General features: G+C 41.5%; 1 protein-coding gene across 1 annotated transcript; it reads left to right on the top strand.

The window, feature by feature from the left end:
- Positions 1–14,652: 14,652 nt before the first annotated feature.
- On the top strand, positions 14,653–16,536 carry LOC131219135 (cytochrome P450 CYP82D47-like). Its single transcript, XM_058214139.1, has 2 exons — positions 14,653–15,585; positions 15,910–16,536. The coding sequence occupies exons 1-2, from the start codon at positions 14,653–14,655 to the stop codon at positions 16,534–16,536; spliced, it is 1,560 nt and encodes a 519-aa protein (XP_058070122.1).
- Positions 16,537–20,238: the final 3,702 nt, after the last annotated feature.

Below are 20,238 nucleotides of genomic sequence, written 5' to 3'. Positions count from 1 at the left end.
CATCACTAGTGGAAAAACAGCAAATAAAAGCTTATCTTTAATTATTTCAACTCTTCTGTAATTTAGCTCTTCTGCTCTAAAAATGAACGGTCACCATAACTATTGTTTGATCCATGGGTTAAAATACTCAATCTGAGGTCCTTTTTGGGTGTCCCCCGTCAAGGATAGCCCTATCAAAATAAACGGTTCGTATCATTGAAAAATGCTCAGATCCAACGGCTAGAGTCACGATGTCTATTATGGCAACAGCTGTTTTGTAAAAAAAATGCTGATACAATCCGTGGATTTAAATTGTCTGGTCTCACGTTGAGTCATGTCTCATCCGAGTCAGGTCCATAGCCCTGACTCGGCCGAGTTGGGGTTGACTCGTGGCGTCAAACTAGATTGGGTTGACCGAGTCCGAGTCAACTGGGAGACGAAGTCTTAAAAACAATAATGCAACGGTCAAAAAGCTCAAGGGGTTTGCACCACAACGCATCTTGATGTAGTGCAATGGGACACAAATTGAGTCCCTTTCAATGATCCAAACCGTTTAGAGATGGTATGACTTTAGATTGCAGACATCCAACGATTAAAATATTAAAATATTCCAGTTTAAGAGTTTGGCAGAATTTCTTATGAATATCTTCTCAAGTGGTCAACTCTATCCGTTTGGTTGTTGCATGGAAGAGAGAGAGAAGATTCAAAGGCTAGAATATTTCAATTTGGGAGATTTTGCAATAATGGTCTATCCATGATGGGACCCTCATATCAATGGCTTTGATAGACATAACCATTGGCCCCACATTTATAGACTTAGTTCCAAACGCAAAAGTAATTACTCCATATTCATGGGTAGAAATAGGGCCTCCTGAGTTGTTGTTTTTTTTTTTTTAATAGCAAATTTTCAGCGGACATGTACATAACTGGGCTAATTGATTCCACGAGAGACTGATCCAACCATGCACAAACTTTTGGCTGGGAATTCTCCACCATGCATTTGTTTTTATGGACCATAGTCCGCTAATTTAGTAGATCAACTAGATTTTGAGACAGATCATGTATTGAGGTGCTGAGTAAACTCTATGGGGCCATCGTGGAAATATGTCTTATCTATGTTGTCCATTTATTTTTTCATATCATTTTAAGGTTATGAGCCCATCCATGTTGAAATTGTCATTGGGCTTATAGTTATGTTTATTTGTCATCCAACCTATTTGTAAGGTCACGTGTAACATCCTGGATTTTTACTGTTTTGGATTTTAAAAATTTTTTAAATTTTATTTTTATTAATTAACTTATAATATCACTTAATGACCATTAGCACTCAATGTTAGTTTATACAGGGGTAGTACCAGTAAAGAACTGCACAAGTCCGTTTAATCAACCGTAGGAAGTCAACGAATCTGCCTGATCAGTTGAACAAGAAGTTAGCCCCATGATTTACTCACATAGGGCCCAAATCTAATCGACTCATCGCTAATAAATTAAAACAATCATAACTAAATTAAAGATCCAATTGAAACCGAGTCAGACAAGGCCCGGATCTTGGCTAATAGACCAAATGAACCTCGTTACTCTTTTAGCCTAAAACCAACGGCTTAGAATAATTATGACCAAATCTTCACTTTCACTAGTTATAAATAGGTCACACTATGAACATAGTTAATCCAAACCATAATCATTGCCCACGAGAAATCTCACTACCAAATTCATTCCAGAAATGCACCGATTTTCCAAACAAGTTCTAGACCGCTCGTTAATGGGCCACTAATTCCAAAATTATAGAGTAATGTCCGTCTTACTAGGCCTGACGTCCATCGCGAGAATCGGACCTGGGTACTGCCCAGAACTGCTCAACTTGAGCCAAAGGATGAGTGCATGAGAAGTGCAAATACCTCAAAGAAAGGAGCTGGAACTTAAGTGAATTGGTTTATCCACTCTTATACAAAGTTGAGGATTTCGGAACGTTGGTTTTTGACCAAACTTCACACATAAAATGAGGATATTTCCCTACTCATATCCGTATAGCCGCGACTCCGATCGACCATCAGCGACCGTTGAACAAACTTCTCATCATATCTGTCGATCGGCGCATCCAAATGGCGGGACGATCATATCCATACGTAGATCATTACTAGGGCTAACTATCCTACAGTGTATATCAATATGTACACCCCATAGTAGGCCCTAGAGCTTAGAAAGACCCTCCCATAGGTCTAGTATAGTAAAAAACCCAACACTTGGGGCCATTTCTACCAAATCTGGCATTATAAAAGGGCCTCATTTGGGCACCCCCTCTCCCCATACGATTTTGCCTTAGAAGAGAGAGAAGAGAGAGGGGAGAAGAGAAAGAGGAGAGTAAAGAGAGGAAGGGAGAATAAGGGAGAGTGAAGGAGGGAGAGAAAGTGGGTCATAGTTGAAGTGGGGCCCAAGAAAGTTCCATCTTGCAAATTTTTCTCTCTTCTTCAAGGAAACCCTCCACTACAATCGCAAGAACCACTTCCGTTGATTGTATAGGTAAATTTCTCACCCCTTTTTCTTGAAACCCTTATGTAAGGGAAGATTTGCATGAGGTTCTAACATGCAAGAGTATTGTCTTAGGATTCCGGCCGATCCACACCGAGTTCGGCGCTTCTAGGTCATTTTCCAAGACCTCAACGATCCATAGGTGCGGATTATTATCCTTAAGTGGTCTAACACCAACTATATCATGAGCCTAATGATTTTGATTGCTTGAATGATGTATTTGAAAATTTTAAAGAAACCTAGGAGTTGTATGTCTTGTCTGAAATTGCACGGAATAGTATGTTTTGTTTAGTTCTTACATGAGGTTGTTCTTGCCTCTCACATGATTTGTTACAATGGTTGATTACATATTCATGTCTTTTGTGATTTTCTCATAAGGTGTTGCTTTATAACATGTATAATTCCTTAATTCTTGCGCTATCTGGTTCTATGAAGTGTAGGAAGTGCTTAGCTTCCTCACTAACCCACACAACGCACTTGCACCCTTAGTTCACATCATGATTAGCTTTACTTGGTAGAAACATTGAGATTCTATGTTGGAAGATGTGAACATATGCTTCTACTTGTATTGGATGATAACCCCGATTGTGGCATGTTATAAAATTACCCTCAACCATTGGGTTAGTAAGGGAAATGAGGAGAGTAAAGGTGGTCCTGTTGGTAGGACTATCTTGATGCTAAACTCATGGATTTAGACAAGTGTGCGTTGGCGACGGTAGTTAGACTACATGGGTCACTCGTACCCGATGTCGTCTGTCGCGTGCTTGCCTAGACTCGTGCTGTCTAGCCCATTTATTGTCCAACCTTGTTTGTTAATACTGTTTGCTCATATATGTATGTAACCTATAACACTATACAACTATTGTAGCCTATCGATAATCAAATTGAAACGGGTCCACTGCCTCGTGAGCCGGGTATGGTGGAATGAGACACTGTGTCTGAGCTGTCGACCTACGCTGGGGTGCCGTGCCCCCCCGTAGTAATCACGAGTGATCCTTTTCTCTCGCACTCCCCATGTGTTTGAAGTTGGGGATGAAGAAACCGACGGGATTAAGGACCGTGGGGTCTCGGCCTCACACATTAGGGGATCTTGGCCTCGCAACTAGTTTAGGGCATTTGATACGTGGGGTGTATCAGATTTCCCAACCTGCTGGATGAATGGACTTAACTAAGAACCCGGTTAATATTACCATTGCATTGCACTAGCTAGGTTGGCGACTCGGCAGTCGAGGTCGCTCTGAGGGAGTGTTGACATACACGATCGTTAGATGGAGTCGCTCGAGGGAGTGTTGTGGCGAGGGCATGCATCATATCATCTATCATGCATATACATTAATAAGATTAGTTAGATATTTGTAAATGATTGCGTTTCATTAAGTTCATAATATAACTGATGCCTGTTACAACTTAAGACTAATAGCACCTACTGAGTTGATCACTCACTCCCACTCTGGGATGGTGTTTTAAAATACCAACTAGACTCTTCAGTAGATGCAGGTGATGCAGGGTACGGGGAGCATGACGGCGCGAGACTGGATGTTGAGGACAAGTTGTCATATTTCCAGTTGATGGATGGCTCGCCCTAGTTTTGCGAGCGGACTGGGATTGCTAAGTAGGGGACTTGGTGAATCATTCTTTTGGACATATTTTGTTTGTACTTTTGTTGGGCAATGCCTTATGCGACCCATAGTTATAAATTTTCTTTTGGACTTGTAAACATTTAACCTTTCCCATTACAGTTGACTAGTTGTGAATTGTGAATCATGTTTCAAGTAATTCCAGGCTACGTATCTAAACCTTATTAAACACACTTTAATAAGAAAATAGGTTATAAGTGATACCCATGAACTCGGAAGTTAAGTGTATATACGACCCTCAATTTTCAGAGTGTTACAAGATGGTATCAGAGCAATAGTTTGGAATCAATTGGGTCATGGGTCATGAATTCACTAACGCGTCCGCTGACTTGAGAGGAAACACAATAGAAAACACGAAAATGCTAGGAACCACCCTAGTCCCTGAACTGCCACTCCTAGATGGAAGGTAAGACTCCAAGAGTTTTAGGGTTGGGTAGCGAGAGTAAGTAGTGACGCTAGAAAATAGGTCCAAGAGCCTTACGAATGGCTTAGGCTAAGGAGAGAGGATAACAATATTAGAATTTGACCTGGGAGGCTTACGACACGTTTCAGCCAATTCTCGGGCAAGAAGTCGGGAACTTAACGGCGAGACCCGATCCGACTAACTAGGAAATTTAGGTAGTCTAGGCCACCTAATCCCTAAGGGCCCATTTGGCCAACTGCGTTAGGTGGGATTAAGGTGAATGGAATGGTAAGAATAACAATACATACATGTGTAAGGTATTGTCCATAGATTGTCTGTATCCCATGTTTTCTAATACAAGGTTTGGGATTTATGCAATTAAAGGTAAATCGCGGGATTTTCTTTCAAATTACACTTAGAAATCCCATATCACACCTTTCAACACAAGACTTATTCTACAAAGCCTATGAAATAAGTTTTAAATTCCGTCCCACACCTATTCCACATATGCCATTCTCAAATCTTGAGTCCGGAGTAGCATTGCAACCCCATTTAGTACAACTAAATGCCCTTAGCCAGACAGGCCTAAGTTAAAATCTCTCTTTCCAACATATCTCCTTAAATATTCACTTGACATCACCCTATTCTTGAATTTCCCGGGTACATTGGTAGGAACGAGTCGGAAATCGAAAGATTTGACGGTCGAAAACATCGTTCTAGATCAAATGAGTGAATATCGGGCCAAATTTGGTAGTTTCAACCCATTTGGAGGTAAAGAGTTAGAGGTGAACGAACATTTATCGAAAACAGTGAAAATGGAGAAAAACTGAGTTTTGGCCACTAACCGAGAGGAATTTCATGAAATAGATAGTCCCATTGCGTAGAACAGCTTCTTCTCCTACCCCAAAATCATATATGGTACGTCTCAGGGGGCCTTACCGGCGCCCAAAAAATATCAAATAAAGTGGGCCTTGCCCGCAGTGCAGAGGCCCGGTAGGACCCCGCCAGCACGACCCCGCCTGACCACATGACCCCGCCCAACCAACCACATGACCCCGCCCGGGTGTCCAGGGTGTCCGCGAGACCCCGCCCAGCCGGTGGGACCCTGCCCAGACCTCCAGAGGGTCGGCGAGACCCCGCCGGAAATTTCTGCAATTTTAGGTCAAATTCAAAAATTCATATCTCCTTCAATATAACTCCGATTTAGGTGATTCAAAAGTCATATTGAAGCTTAATAAGTATAGTTTTATATAAAAATAAAATAAAAATAAAATAAAAGTTATAATATAATTAAATTTGGAGTGAATTGACAATTGTCCAAAAATTATTAGTTTTAGATGGTGGTTACTTCTCTAATTTTTATAATTTATTTATAACTCCAAATGATATGAAATTTGGTGAGAAGACTTAAAAATTGATGTTAAATCATCATAAAAATTTTGAAAATAATCCAGTTACTAAAAGTATAAGAAACGTTACAACATAAGTCCCCTCCTCCCTTTTAATGTACACACGAGTAAGGCCTATTTCCCTTGCTATTTAGGACTATCTAGAGTCCATAAAACCTATCTCTACTACTCCTATTTCCTTCCACCATCCCTTATAAACCCTAGAGAAAACTCTTCCTCTTCCAAATCTCAAAACCCAATCCCCAAACCCACCATCTTCTTCTTCACTCCACCCCTCTCCCTCATTTCACTCGAACCCTTCCAAATAGGAAGCTCCTCCCCTCCAAAACCCATCCTCAACAACCTCACCTTCAACACTTCTCTCCCAACCATTTTCAAGATCTCAATCCTCTTCTAAAGAAAACCCATCTCCCAATTCCTTATATTCCACAACCTGTTTTCAAATTCTTTCCAAACCCAACCATTTCAACTTCAAACCCTACCTCTCCTTTCCCTCATTACACCCTTCTACTAAGCAATCCAAGGGAAAAAACATCCTCCCCTCACCTTCAACACACCCTCATTCTCCTCATTTTCCTCTCCCAACAAAGGAAATTAAATCCTCATTCTTCAACAAGCTTCTTCTTCTTCTATCCCTTCCCCTCAACTCAACCCCCAACCCATCTCCTCTCCATCATCTCCAAGCCATCTTCCCAAATCCATTCTTCAACCCCATTTCAACACTCTCACCCGGCCCCTCATTCTCAAAGCCCACATCAAACCCATTTTCTCCTCCTTTACAAAACCATTCCATCTCAACAACCACCCTCAAAATCCCACTCCATTCATTCATTCACTTCCACTTCCATTCACAAAACCCATTCACCAAAACTCATTCATAAAACCCAACATCAACCCTCTTTCTCAAAACCCATTCTCAAATCCATTCTCACACCCATCCTTCCACATTCATTTCTAACCCATTTCTCCACGACCCATCCTTAACAAACCTTCCTCAAATACATTCCTAAACTCATTCTCTAGTCTTCTCAAAACCACCCCTAAAATCTTCCCTCCAACGACCCACCTACATTTCTCACAGCTAATCCATCCTAACCGAGGGATATGGCGTTCTTAGCAACCGTTGCCTCTTTTTTCTCCATTCCGGTGATCCTTTCCCTCAAGGGAAAGAAGCACCCCCGTCCTCATCCGACCCAGAAGAATAGTGGCTTAACTTTACGGATAAGTAGTAGTTTGTTTGAGTCAGTAGGATTACTTCCAAGTATTGAAAGATAATTGTAACCTTTCCTGCTTTGATTAGGCCGTATTTCCCTTATGTTTGCAATATCTAGTGACACTTGAAATCCATGCTGTAAAATGTAACTGGCCATGCAATGGCATTTTGGATTTAATAGGAACGTATGAATTGTCTTGAAGTTTTTCTTCTTGTTTGTGAATGCCTTGCATGTATAATTGTTATGCATGTGAAATTGGACCTATAGGTCTTATACATATTGTGTACGACCCTTGAACAGAAAATGCTCTAGTGTTTAACCTCTTAAGGAACGTCCTTCCAGGAAATGCCTCCGCGGGGAGAAGGTTGACATGTTCGTCTACCTCACGGCGGCCTTGTCGAGAGGAACCTTAAGTTTCTACAAACCTTTTTACGATAGTTGTTTAATCATAAGCACCGTGGGAGACTCACCACCCACTAAATTATTAAAAATGTGAAACTTGAACTTTTTAATAAATTTTGATATCTTCTAAACGTTAAGAATAATTGGACTACGGAATTATGGAACCATACATTTGCGAAGTATTCGCCGCTTAACCCAACTCTCGATCCTGGGTGAATACCGACGAACTCACTGCTTTGACCAAGCAAAAGACCAGGATCTACCAAGACTAGGAAGGGATACAACGATCTTTCTGCCCTGGTCAGGTAGAGGATCAACGTATGGGATCAAAGCCTACCACAACTGTCTTTCTGTATTAACCCAATCATAAAGAGTAGAATATACCACTCTTAGGTAAACTTTATCATCAAACACTTAGCATGATAATCATGATTCTGACATTTGTTTTCAAATCTCAAAGGTGAAAATTTTTAAAGGGGGTAGGTCACAATGAGTTAGGCTAGTGTATTATTTATATACCCTAAAACATATATAAACCCGAAACCAATAAAACTTAAGCAAATGAAATGATAATATCTCTACTTATTACCCTTAGGTAATTTCAAGGACAAAATTATTTTTAAGGCGGGTAGATTGTAACATCCTGAATTTTTACTGTTTTGAATTTTCAAAAATTCTTAAATTTTATTTTTATTAATTAACTTATAATATCACTTAATGACCATTAGCACTCAATGTTAGTTTGTACAGGGGTGGTACCAGTAAAGAACCGCACAAGTCCATTTAATCAACCGTAGGAAGCCAACGAATCTGCCCGATCAGTTGAACAACAAGTTTAGCCCCATGATTTACTCATATAGGGCCCAAATCTAACCAACCCATCGCTAATAAATCAAAACAATCATAACTAAATTAAAGATCCAATCGAAACCGAGCCAGACAAGGCCCGGATCTTGGCTAATAGACCAAATGAACCCCATTACTCTTTTAGCCTAAAACCAACAGCTTAGAGAAATCATGACCAAATCTTCACTTTCACTAGTTATAAATAGGCCACACCATGAACATAGTTAATCCAAACCCTAATCATCACCCACGAAAAATCTCACTACCAAATTCATTCTAGAAATGTCTCGATTTTCCAAACAAGGTCTAGATCGATCGTTAGTGGGCCACTAATTTCAAAATTATAGAGTAATGTCCGTCTTACTGGGTTTGACGTCCATCGCGGGAGTCAGACCTGGGTACTACCCAGAACCGCTCAACCTGAGCTAAAGGACGAGTGCATGAGAAGTGCAAATACCCCAAAGAAAGGAGTTGGAACTTAAGCGAATTGGGTCATCCACTCTTATGCAAAGATGAGGATTTCGGACCATCGATTTACGACTAAACTTCACACGTAGAGTGAGGATATTTCCCTGCTCATATCCGTATAGCCGTGACCCCGATCGACCATCGGCAACCGTTAAACAAACTTCTCATCATATCTGTCGATCGACGCATCCAAATGGTGGGACGATCATATCCATATGTAGATCATCACTAGGGCTAACTATCCTATGGTGTATATCAATATGTACACCCCATAGTAGGCCCTAGAGCTTAGAAAGACCCTCCCATAGGTCTAGTATAGTAAAAATCCAACACTTGGGGCCATTTCCACAAAATCTGGCATTATAAAAGGGCCTCATTTGGGCACCTCCTCTCCCCATACGATTTTACCCTAGAAGAGAGAGAAGAGAGAAAGGGGAGAAGAGAAAGAGGAGAGTAAAGAGAGGAAGGGAGAATGAGGGAGAGTGAAGGAGGGAGAAAAAGTGGGACATAGTTGAAGTGGGGCACAAGAAAGTTCCATCTTGCAAATCTCTCCCTCTTCTTCAAGAAAACCCTCCACCACAACCGCAAGAACCGCTTCCGTTGATTGTATAGGTAAATTCCTCACCCTTTTTTCTTGAAACCCTTATGTAAGAGAAGATTTGCATGAGGTTCTAACATGCAAGAGTATTATCTTAGGATTCCGGCCGATCCACACCGAATTCGGCGCTTCTAGGTCGTTTTCCAAGACCTCAACGATCCATAGGTGCAGACTATTATCCTTAGATGGTCTAGCACCAACTATATCATGAGCCTAATGATTTTGATTGCTTGAATGATGTATTTGAAAACTTTAGAGAAACCTAAGAATTGTATGTCTTGCCTGGAATTGAACGGAATAGTATGTTTTGTTTAGTTCTTACATGAGGTTGTTCTTGCCTCTCATATGATTTGCTACAATGGTTGATTACATGTTCATGTCTTGTGTGATTTTCTCATAAGGTGTTGCTTTATAACATGTATAATTCCTTAATTCTTGCGTTATCTGGTTCTATGAAGTGTAGGAAGTGCTTAGCTTCCTCATTAACTCACACAACGCACTTGCACCCTTAGTTCACATCATGATTAGCTTTGCTTGGTAGAGACATTGAGATTCTATGTTGGAAGATGTGAACGTATGCTTCTACTTGTATTGGATGATAACCCTGATTGTGGCATGTTATGAAATTACCCTCAACAATTGGGTTGGTAAGGAAAATGAGGAGAGTAAAGGTGGTCCCGTTGGTAGGACTATCTTGATGCTAAACTCATGGATTTGGACAAGTGCGCATGGGCGACAGTAGTTAGACTACATGGGTCGCTCGTACCGGATGTCGTCTATTGCGTGCTTGCCTAGACTCGTGCGGTCTAGCCCATTTACTGTCCAACCTTGTTTGTTAACACTGTTTGCTCACATATGTATGGAACCTGTAACACCCTACAACCATTGTAGCCAGTCGATAATCAAATTGAAAAGGGTCCACTGCCTCGTGAGCTGGGCATGGTGGAATGGGACACTGTGTCTAAGCTGTCGGCCTACGCTGGGGTGCCACGCCTCCCCGTAGTGACCGCGAGCGATCCTTTTCTCTCGCACTCCCCATATGCTTGAAGTCGGGGATGGGGAACCTGATGGGATCAAGAACCGCGGGGTTTCGGCCTCACACGTTAGGGGGTTTTGGCCTCGCAACTAGTCCATGGCATTTGATATGTGGGGTGTATCAGATTTTTTAACCTACTGGATGAATGGACTTAGCTAAGAACCCGGTTAACATTACCATTGCATTGCACTAGCTAGGTTGGCGACTCGTCAGTCGAGGTCGCTCTGAGGGAGTGTTGACATACGCGATCGTTAGATGGAGTCGCTCAAGGGAGTGTTGTAGCGAGGGCATGCATCATATCATCTATCATGCATACGCATTAATAAAATTAGTTAGATGTTTGTGAATGATTGTGTTTCATTAAATTCATAATATAATTGATGCCTGTTACAACTTAAGACTAATAGCACCTACTGAGTTGATCACTCACTTTCACTCTAGGATGGTGTTTTAAAACACTAACCGGACTCTTCAGTAGATGCAGGTGATGCAGGGTACGAGGAGCATGACGGCGCGAGACTGAACGTTGAGGACAAGTTGTCCTATTTCCAGTTGATGGGTGGCTCGCCCTAGTTTTGCGAGTGGACTGAGATTGCTAAGTAGGGGACTTGGTGAATCATTCTTTTGGACATATTTTGTTTGTTCTCTTGTTAGGCAACGCCTTATGCGACTCATAGTTATAAATTTGCTTTTAGACTTGTAAACATTTAACCTTTCCCATTACAGTTGACTAGTAGTGAATTGTGAATCATGTTTCAAGTAATTCCAGGCTGCGTATCTAAACCTTATTAAATGCACTTTAATAAGAAAATAGGTTATAAGTGATACCCATGAACTAAGTCGAGTGTATGTACAACCCCCGATTTTCAAGGTGTTACATCACGTATACATGAATTAGGGGAAAACATAAATATCACTTTCATTTACAACTTTTTTGGCCCCAAGATTTTTTAATGATAAGTATTCAATTCACATTGTTTCATTTGGTGTGGCTCACTTGAGCTTTGAATATGCTTCAATTTTGGACTCATGCCTTAAAGTGAGCTACTAAAACGGATGGACGGCGTGGATAAGTTACATACACCATGCATGGTGGGCTGCATAGAATTTACTTAGTACCCACACAATCATCTTCTAATACCTCACATTTAAATTTAAGTTGATTTGTACCTAATGCATTGGATTCAAAAACTATAAATGCATTGAAATTTATAATATATTTATAGGAACTTAAATTTGATTACTAAATTAACTTTTACATCCTAAACAGTATGTGTGAAAAGAATGATATTATAATAAACCCATTGAAATATATTGTTAGACAAAATATGATAAAATTTCAAATTAACCTCAAGTGGACTACAAGCATATGATCACAAACGAACGACTAATCAATGTTTTTCATTCGACAATTATACATCCAATGTTTGGATGGCTTTGATCATTCTATCGATTACAATTTTAATAATGTAGTCGATGATGTAGTTGTTTTGCCACATATACAACACATTCACGCACAACTTTTCTACCTTTAAAATTAAGTGAAAAATAGAAATAATTTTAAATCACAACACAGGTAAAGATTTCCAATTAAACACAATAAAATTGTGCGTTCGAGTAACCTTTACTCTTAATACCCGGATTTCTGCATCAACACCTTCCAATCCAAGCGTTCAAATGCTTTTTGATTCCCTCTATATGTGTGTGTAATTGCCATATAATTATGTGTATGTGAGTTTAATGAAAATTTTAGAAGACACTTTTTCTTAATGAAATTCTTTAGAAGATGCTTTTTATTTTTTAAATCAGGACCGTTGGACTGTTTCGGACCAGAACCTGTAGCCTTTTCGAGTTGGGTCCCTATGATCCATACTTGGGTTTTTGAACTAGATCCACCTCATCACATCTTTTCCAGCTCATTCAATCCAAATGATTTAAGCAGGTGGCCTTCCAATCCTGTGGGATGCATGTAATGAATGCACTAGATGTCATGCACATATCATGTGGGCCCCACAATAGTCGGAACGGCTACTAGCTATGGTTGTGACACTACCACTAAGTGCACCTCTTAAATGATAAGCTTGACCCGACCAGACTGGTGGATGGTCCATGCTTTTAAGAGCGACTCATCCAACTCGGCTCATTCACCCTTGACTCGTGCGAGTCACGAATCGAATCGAACAAGCCGATTGGACTCGTATGTCTGTTATCATATCGTTTGACCATTGAATATATCTCGACACATTATCAATTCGTAAACTACATTGCGATATTTTGGGCCAAGATTTTCAATGGCTTGACCATATAAAATTTTGAAGAATAGGATGATGTGGACCAATCACGATGCAGAAAAGTAGGACTTTTCTACCCGTGACAGAACGTTTGTACGTACTTAAAACGTCTAATGCTTTTGAACACTACTACGAACACACAGCCGCATTTTTTTATTTTTTTATTTTTAACGGTTTCTGCGATTCCGTTGAATTATACCGTTTGGACTTTGAATTCGCGATTGTTGTGCGTGATACGAATTCGTCAGACGTGAGAAAAAATGGCACACGTGGCATTTCGTAGGGGAGAAAATCTCAGGCCACGCGGTTTGGACGGTAGAGATTGACGTGCGTGCCAATGTCAAATGTGAGGAAAAAGCTTTGGTAGTCTGGCGGAGTGTGATGGTTGATACCCATGCACTCAAAAGGTTTACTACCTACCAACACACGTGCCAATATCTGAGATCGAATCCGTCGATCAGGAATATTTTCGGTGGAGCCCACCTAAAGGACGGATTAGATCTTGTAAACATGCACCAAGTCGGCGCATGTTGTAGTGGATCAGCTAACTTCTTCACGTATGCGTGCGCTTGGTATGCACAGAACTCAAATCTAACCGTCCGAATCATAGGGGACCACTGTATATCGTTCATGACCTGAAAATTAGATCGACAAGAATGGTCCTAACCGGCGATTAATGGACATAGGTTTGTCGAGTGCAGACCGCCAGCTATCATTCATTTGACCGTCTGTTGCAGGTCCAGCAATCAATCATTATCGCATCTAAAGTGGGGCCCACGATTTAGATGGTTCGATCTGAGTTACAAACACTCCAATTGTACAACTCATGAGTGCATGCGTATGAACCGCCATCCTCTGCGAGTGTACCAAAAAATTCACCACCACATAAAGGACGCGGATTGTGTAGTGAGTCGCTCACCACACTTTACCATTGTGTGAAGACTCTGTGGGGTCCACAGTGATGAATTTGTGTTATCCACTCCTCCCATCCATTTTTAAATATCATTTTATGGCAATATACCAAAACTTAAGTTATAAAAACCTTGAGAATACCACAATTAAGAAAAGAGCGGGGGATTAAACCCCTGCAATTTAAACCATTTTGGGGTTCACAGAAATTTTGGATAAATATGATATTTGTTTTATATCTTCATACAGATATTTTTGACCTTATTAACAGATTGGATGGAAATTAAACGTTATGGTGGGCCCTACGAATGTTTTAACAGTGAGAATGATCGTCCCACTGATATTTTTGGTGTGGTCCATTTGAGCCTTGAAAATTATTCATTTTTAGGATCACAATCTAAAATTATCTATTCAAATTGATGAACGGTGTGGATATAATAAATACATCATTTTTGGGGCCATAACTTTGATCTCCTTTGAACCGTTCAATCCCACACTCCGGGGATTGAACTCCCACCATTAAAATTTTCTTGGGGGCCACAGAAGTTCTGGATCAATCTGAAATTTATCTTTTCCCTCCATTGGTGGCACCTAACAAGGTTTCAACAGCGGGTGTCATTATCACCTATGCTTCCTGTGGTGTGGTCCACTTGAACCTTGGATCTACCTCAATTTTTTGTTTCATAATATAAAGTAATTTGTAAAAATGGATGAACGACGTGGATAAAACTCATAAATCGCCCCACAAAGCCTCTGTTGGACCGTTTCCATTCAGGCGGAGTTGTACGCAATCCCCTTCCCATAAAACCCAACATCTGACCATGACTTTTTAAATTAAAAATAGAGAGAATGTACCATTGCTCCACTCTATAAATACCGGTGCATTCCTTTGCATGGAATATCACAACACAAGATTCTCCAACTCATAGCTATGGATTCACTTCTCCAATTGCAAGCAATATCTAGCCTTTTTGCATTAGCTCTCTTCTATATTCTATGGCTATCAAGGCCAAAAAACAAGAAGAGCAATGCCCACAAGCCACCGGAGCCGTCCGGTGGCCTTCCCATAGTGGGCCACCTCCTTCAGCTGGCGGGGCCCGATCCCCTCCATCGAACACTTGGATCCATGGCTGATAAGTATGGCCCAGTATTCATGCTACGGTTCGGATCACACCGTACACTTATCGTGAACGGTAGAGATGTAGCAAAAGAGTGCTTCACAACCAACGATCAGGCCCTCTCGGCCCGCCCCAAGAGTGCGTTCGGTGATCATATGAGCTACAACTATGCCATGTTTGGATTCGCGACGTATGGGCCGTACTGGCGTGAGGTCCGTAAGATCGCCACATCTCAGCTTTTGTCGAACCAACGGCTCAAATCGCTCATGCACGTCCGGGCCACCGAGATCAGCACGTGCATGGATGGATTGTATGGGTTGTGGATTGAGAATGATCAACGGCCAGTTAAGATGGACATGAAGAAGTGGTTGTATGGTCTCGCATTCAACATCCTGGCCAAGATGATCATCGGCAAACGCTTCTTTGGTACAATCGACGGTGATGATGAGGCCGTTCGTGTGCGGCGAGTGATGCAACAAGTATCTTATCTTGGTGGGGTATTTGTACCATCCGATGCGCTTCCGTTCCTTAAGTGGATGGATTTGCAAGGGCATGAGTGGGCCATGAAACGAACGGCTGGTGAGATGGACACGATCATATCGAGCTGGCTAGAGGAACACCGTGTGAAGAGGCAGTCTGATGGGCCCCACAATGATCAGGATTTCATGGACGTGCTGTTGTCGATCCTGGAGAGTGCCCATGTCCCTAGCTATGATACTGATACCATTATTAAGGCCACAGTACTGGTAAGTTTACGGTGTGGATTTATTTGTGGGGGCCGACTCGATCTGCATATGATCATGGTGGCCTGATGGGATGATCCTATCCATTCAAACAAGAGCTTGATCAGAAATGGATGTTCAGACCATTCTTGTAACGTCCATTCTGCATTTCCTTATTTTCGAACGCGGATTGCGTCCAACCCCCGGCCCGTCTCCTGCTGGGAACGAGCAGGATCTTCGATGGCCACCATGATGTATGTGCCTGTGTATCAAGCATCACACCATACCAGAGTATTAATTAACTCCCACTGATTCACTTGATTGAAATAGTATTGTCATTCTTTGCAGATGATTATTGAAGCTGGATCGGAGTCCATGAGCTCTGCACTGATATGGACCCTCTCTGTACTAATGAACAACCGCCACGTGTTAGTAAAGGCCCAAGAAGAGGTGGACCACCACGTCGGCAGGGACCGACACGTGGACGACTCAGATGTCAAGAACCTGGTCTACCTCAATGCCATCATCAAGGAAACGCTGCGCCTGTACCCGCCATCGCCGCTCGGTGTCCCGCACGAGGCCATGCAAGATTGCTACATTGGTGGATACCATATCCCCAAGGGCACACGTGTGATGGTCAATATGTGGAGGCTGCACCGGGACCCACACGTGTGGTCGAACCCACACGAATTCCAGCCAGAGAGATTTCTCACCGATTGCATGGACACGGACTTCAGGGGCCAGCATTTCGAGTTTATGCCGTTCGGATACGGCCGTCGATCTTGCCCAGGAATGCCACTCGCACTCCCGACCGTTCACTTGACACTCGCTCGTCTAATCCATTGCTTTGAGTGGGCCACAACAGATGGTGGGCCTGTGGATATGACGGAGACGTTACAGACTACTCTCACCAGATCAGAACCGTTGGAGCTCGTATTCACCCCCCGACTCTCTCCTGAGCTCTACAAGCACTAGAGAGAGAAGTGCCATGTGCGTGTGTTCAAGATCTAAGCTGTCCATCTAGTGAATCTTACCGTGCAGATTTTCTATCCGAAAATCAAGCCGATCCGACCATCGGATCGGTTGTAGTGTTTGAAACAAATGATTGGATTGGCCAAGTTTTGTTTCCCATATTGTGGCCCAATTTTTGAGCGGACTGGATTGATTTTCCGTAATGATATCTAATTGGTGGGACCTAGCTGATGGATGGCTTGGATCTAGCACATGTATTGGCTTAGAAAAGCTGTAGTTGTTTGTATTATTCATTCATTTATTTTTCATTTTCATTGTTTGCATTGCATGTATATATTACTAAAGAATTGTATTGAATAATGAGTGAAGAGAATTCACGTTGGATATTAATGAGAAATAAGTACTTAGATTGTTTAATTTTTAACAATAAGGACCACTTTTTCTGATCCAGACCGTTGATACGTTTGGACCCACCATGGTTTTATAATAGGCCAAAATTTTCCAGAATGTGTGATCCTGTACATCCCATCTAAGGGTGTTATTTAGGACCGTTGTTTTGTTCTCCTCTAACCACCGGTTAGAATTGTTTGATATCGTATTTTTGTTTTCAAACAGTATTTATACACTGCGAGGTTCAGATCATAAGGGCTGGATCTCTTGATGATGGACCCTACATGTACAAACCAGTGGTAGATGTCTGTTATTGCACCCAGAGCTTTTGGACTCGGAGGAGATGGTCACATCATCCATCTGGATTATCTAGTACATGTGACCCACATTTCATGTGTGGACGTTAGTGTAAGGTTGTGGCCCAGTTAATGAATGGCTATGATCATTTGAATGGCACAAACTTCGGTCAGTGGCCTAAATCATCCCAAACCTACCTAATCATTATACACGTGCCTCGATATAAATTTCATGGAAGGACTCTGCCCATTTACATTTATAGCTTTGACTCGTTGATTATTTAGCACGTGCTAAGTTCAACACTGTTGAAATTCAACGGTTGATCCTCAGCCACTTCGGATTCCGGTATTATTGTAAGAACAGGACATGGTCCGCCGAGGCAGAACTAAGTGTCGGTGCGTGCCCGCAGCTGGAATATGATTATACACGTGAGCATTGACTCCCATGCATATTGAGCGGGAAGTGGATTGGCTGGTGTACCACACGACACCCATTGTTATATCCAAACCGACCGTCTGGTCAAATTAAACTGCAACAAGTATTATTTGCTGCTTGTAACAAGTAAAGGACTAGGATTCCTCAAACCTAATTCTTTGTAATCTAGTGCGCCGAAATAGTGTTGGGAAGTGCGGAAGATGAGCCTTCAAGATCTGACGGTCTATACGAGTTTTGGAACCCTTATAAAGCAGAAGATTGACGCTTTAACGGTTCGCCTATCTACTATTGGAGCAGATGGATCTATTCACACCTCTGATCCTATGGTATAAGTGGCCCCAGATTGCGATTTATGGATTAGATTGTCCCAAGGTCAAGCCAAAATGGACAGACTACTGTGCACACTATATTTCTCTCCGTATACTCTTGGTATTTCTTATGATGCTCATAACGAGAGAGAGTATCATCCATTTTATAGGAAGGCATGAGAGTTTGGATGAGACCATATCATCCGATCTTATCCCTATCTCCTATCATAAATCAAATTCAAAATTGAATTTGAAATATAACAGAAAAGGAAAAGGCCGTAAGAAGCCTAAACTTATGGGACCCACCCACTAGTGATTGCTCACCAGTGGGCCCCACCGGCCTAGGTCCAACATCTCCCACTCAATCACATTGTGGGATAGGCACAAAAATTTGTCCATCTAACTCGCCTAATAACAATCAAAAACCAAACATCGTGATCAAAAGAATTAGAGGCGTGGGACCAGCTAGATCACCATAATCTTTTCACAGGTGCTTAAGTACTAAGTAACCACTTAACTAGTACTCAATAACCCAAGCTTTGCAATGCCTATCCTAGTCCGCATGACCACACCGGATGGAGTTAACTCCCGGTCTGGAGTACTTGGCCAACATACCCACTTATCCAACTTATCGAGTTATTCTGAAAACTTGATTTTTCCCAAACTTCGACTAAAACCAATTTTAAAGCAATACTATATATGCTTTTTAAGAAAAATATTGTTTACAAAAGTCTAAGAAAAACAACTTGATACTGCCGGCGGATAGGTCTTCAAGTGCGTATTTATAGTTCTAGAAATTTGGTATAGCTGTCACGGGATCCTCCCCACGCATATGTATAATTTGGAATCAATCAAGCTGCTTTCCTAGCGTAACTGAGTCTGGTCAATCAAGGACCTTTCGTCATAGTACATTAAAGTAGTGACACTCAATCTCATCCTCATATACACAAGAGGAGGGTAGCTAAGGATACAAAGAGTCACCTATGGGACTGGCTACTCACATGTTGCAATGATTAGATCGAATCAAAGCGAACTTTAGGTAAAAGATCCCAGCATGTGGCTAGAATCGACGTCGTAAAATAGACTATACTAGGTGTATGTCGGGTCCATAATACGCAAGTTATTCTACATGAGGTACGACTCATCTCATAACCTCATAACCTGACTTTAAATTTAGGCCATAACATTGATCGCATGAAAAAAGAATAGTGCGATTATGTCATTCAATTTTATCAGTCTCATATTCAATCTTAAAAGATTGTAGGCAGATGCAACTCACTCATATCCTCATCCTTTATTATTCAAAATAAAGAGAAGTTCATACCTCAATGTATAAACATGGCCCCAAATGTACCTCTCTTGTACATTTAAGGTTGGTCAACCCGTGCGAGTGGGTGACCGGCCTGTTGACAAAAAATAGAAATCCTACATAATCTCAAGGTAAATGCTGATGATCTTCTTACCTTTATATTAGTGTTCAATAGTTCAATACTGAATAAATAGAATGTGTTATTCATTAATGAAAGATCAAAAGTACTACAAAATAAGTACATCACTCAAGCTTTCATCAATCCCATCTGCCCGACGTGAACTTGAAATAGATCTTTAACTATAGGTTTCGTCATGGGATCAACCATCATTTCCTTGATAGGAATGTAGCTGAGGGCGACCTTCTTATCTCTCACTTAATCACAAACGTAATGATACTTGATCTCAATGTGCTTAGATTTCTGGTGGTGTTTAAGATCCTTTGTCAAGTCAATGGCAGAAGTATTGTCTATCTTCAGTGATATAGGCTGACGAACACTCGGTACAACACCCAGACTTAATAAAAATCTGCGAACCCATACACTCTCCTGAACTGCAGCACAACATGCAATGTACTTGGCCTCCATAGATGAAGGAGCTGTGGATGTCTGTTTCTTACTCGACCATGAGATAGCTCCTTCTCCGAGTAAGAATACATATCATGAAGTAGACTTTCCCTCGTCGGCGTCATTATCCCAAGCAGCATCAGAATATCCTTTAAGTTCGAGGCTTGTGCCTTTATAATACAACATTAGATCTTTTGTTCCTCTGAGATAGCGGAATAAACGTTTGACGGCTTGCCAATGAGACTGTCCCTGGTTACTTTGATAACGGCTGACTATGCCAACTGTATAGCTAATATCCGGTCTGGTGCAAATCATAGCATACATTAAACTCCCTACTGCACTTGCATAAGGTACTGAGGACATAGCCAATTTATCGGCTTCAGTCTAGGGGCACGATTTCC

This window comes from Magnolia sinica, chromosome 11 (genome assembly GCF_029962835.1).
Source record: "Magnolia sinica isolate HGM2019 chromosome 11, MsV1, whole genome shotgun sequence".
NCBI classification, from domain to species: Eukaryota; Viridiplantae; Streptophyta; class Magnoliopsida; order Magnoliales; family Magnoliaceae; genus Magnolia; species Magnolia sinica.
The sequence above is the reverse complement of the archived record's forward strand: the minus strand, read 5'-3'. Positions and strand labels throughout refer to the sequence as shown.

Excerpts from the sequence above, each read along its gene's own strand:
- LOC131219135 (XM_058214139.1), top strand. The coding sequence starts at position 14,653 with ATGGATTCACTTCTCCAATTGCAAGCAATATCTAGCCTTTTTGCATTA. Across the intron at positions 15,586-15,909 it reads TTATTAAGGCCACAGTACTG|ATGATTATTGAAGCTGGATC; the intron begins GTAAGTTTACGG and ends CATTCTTTGCAG.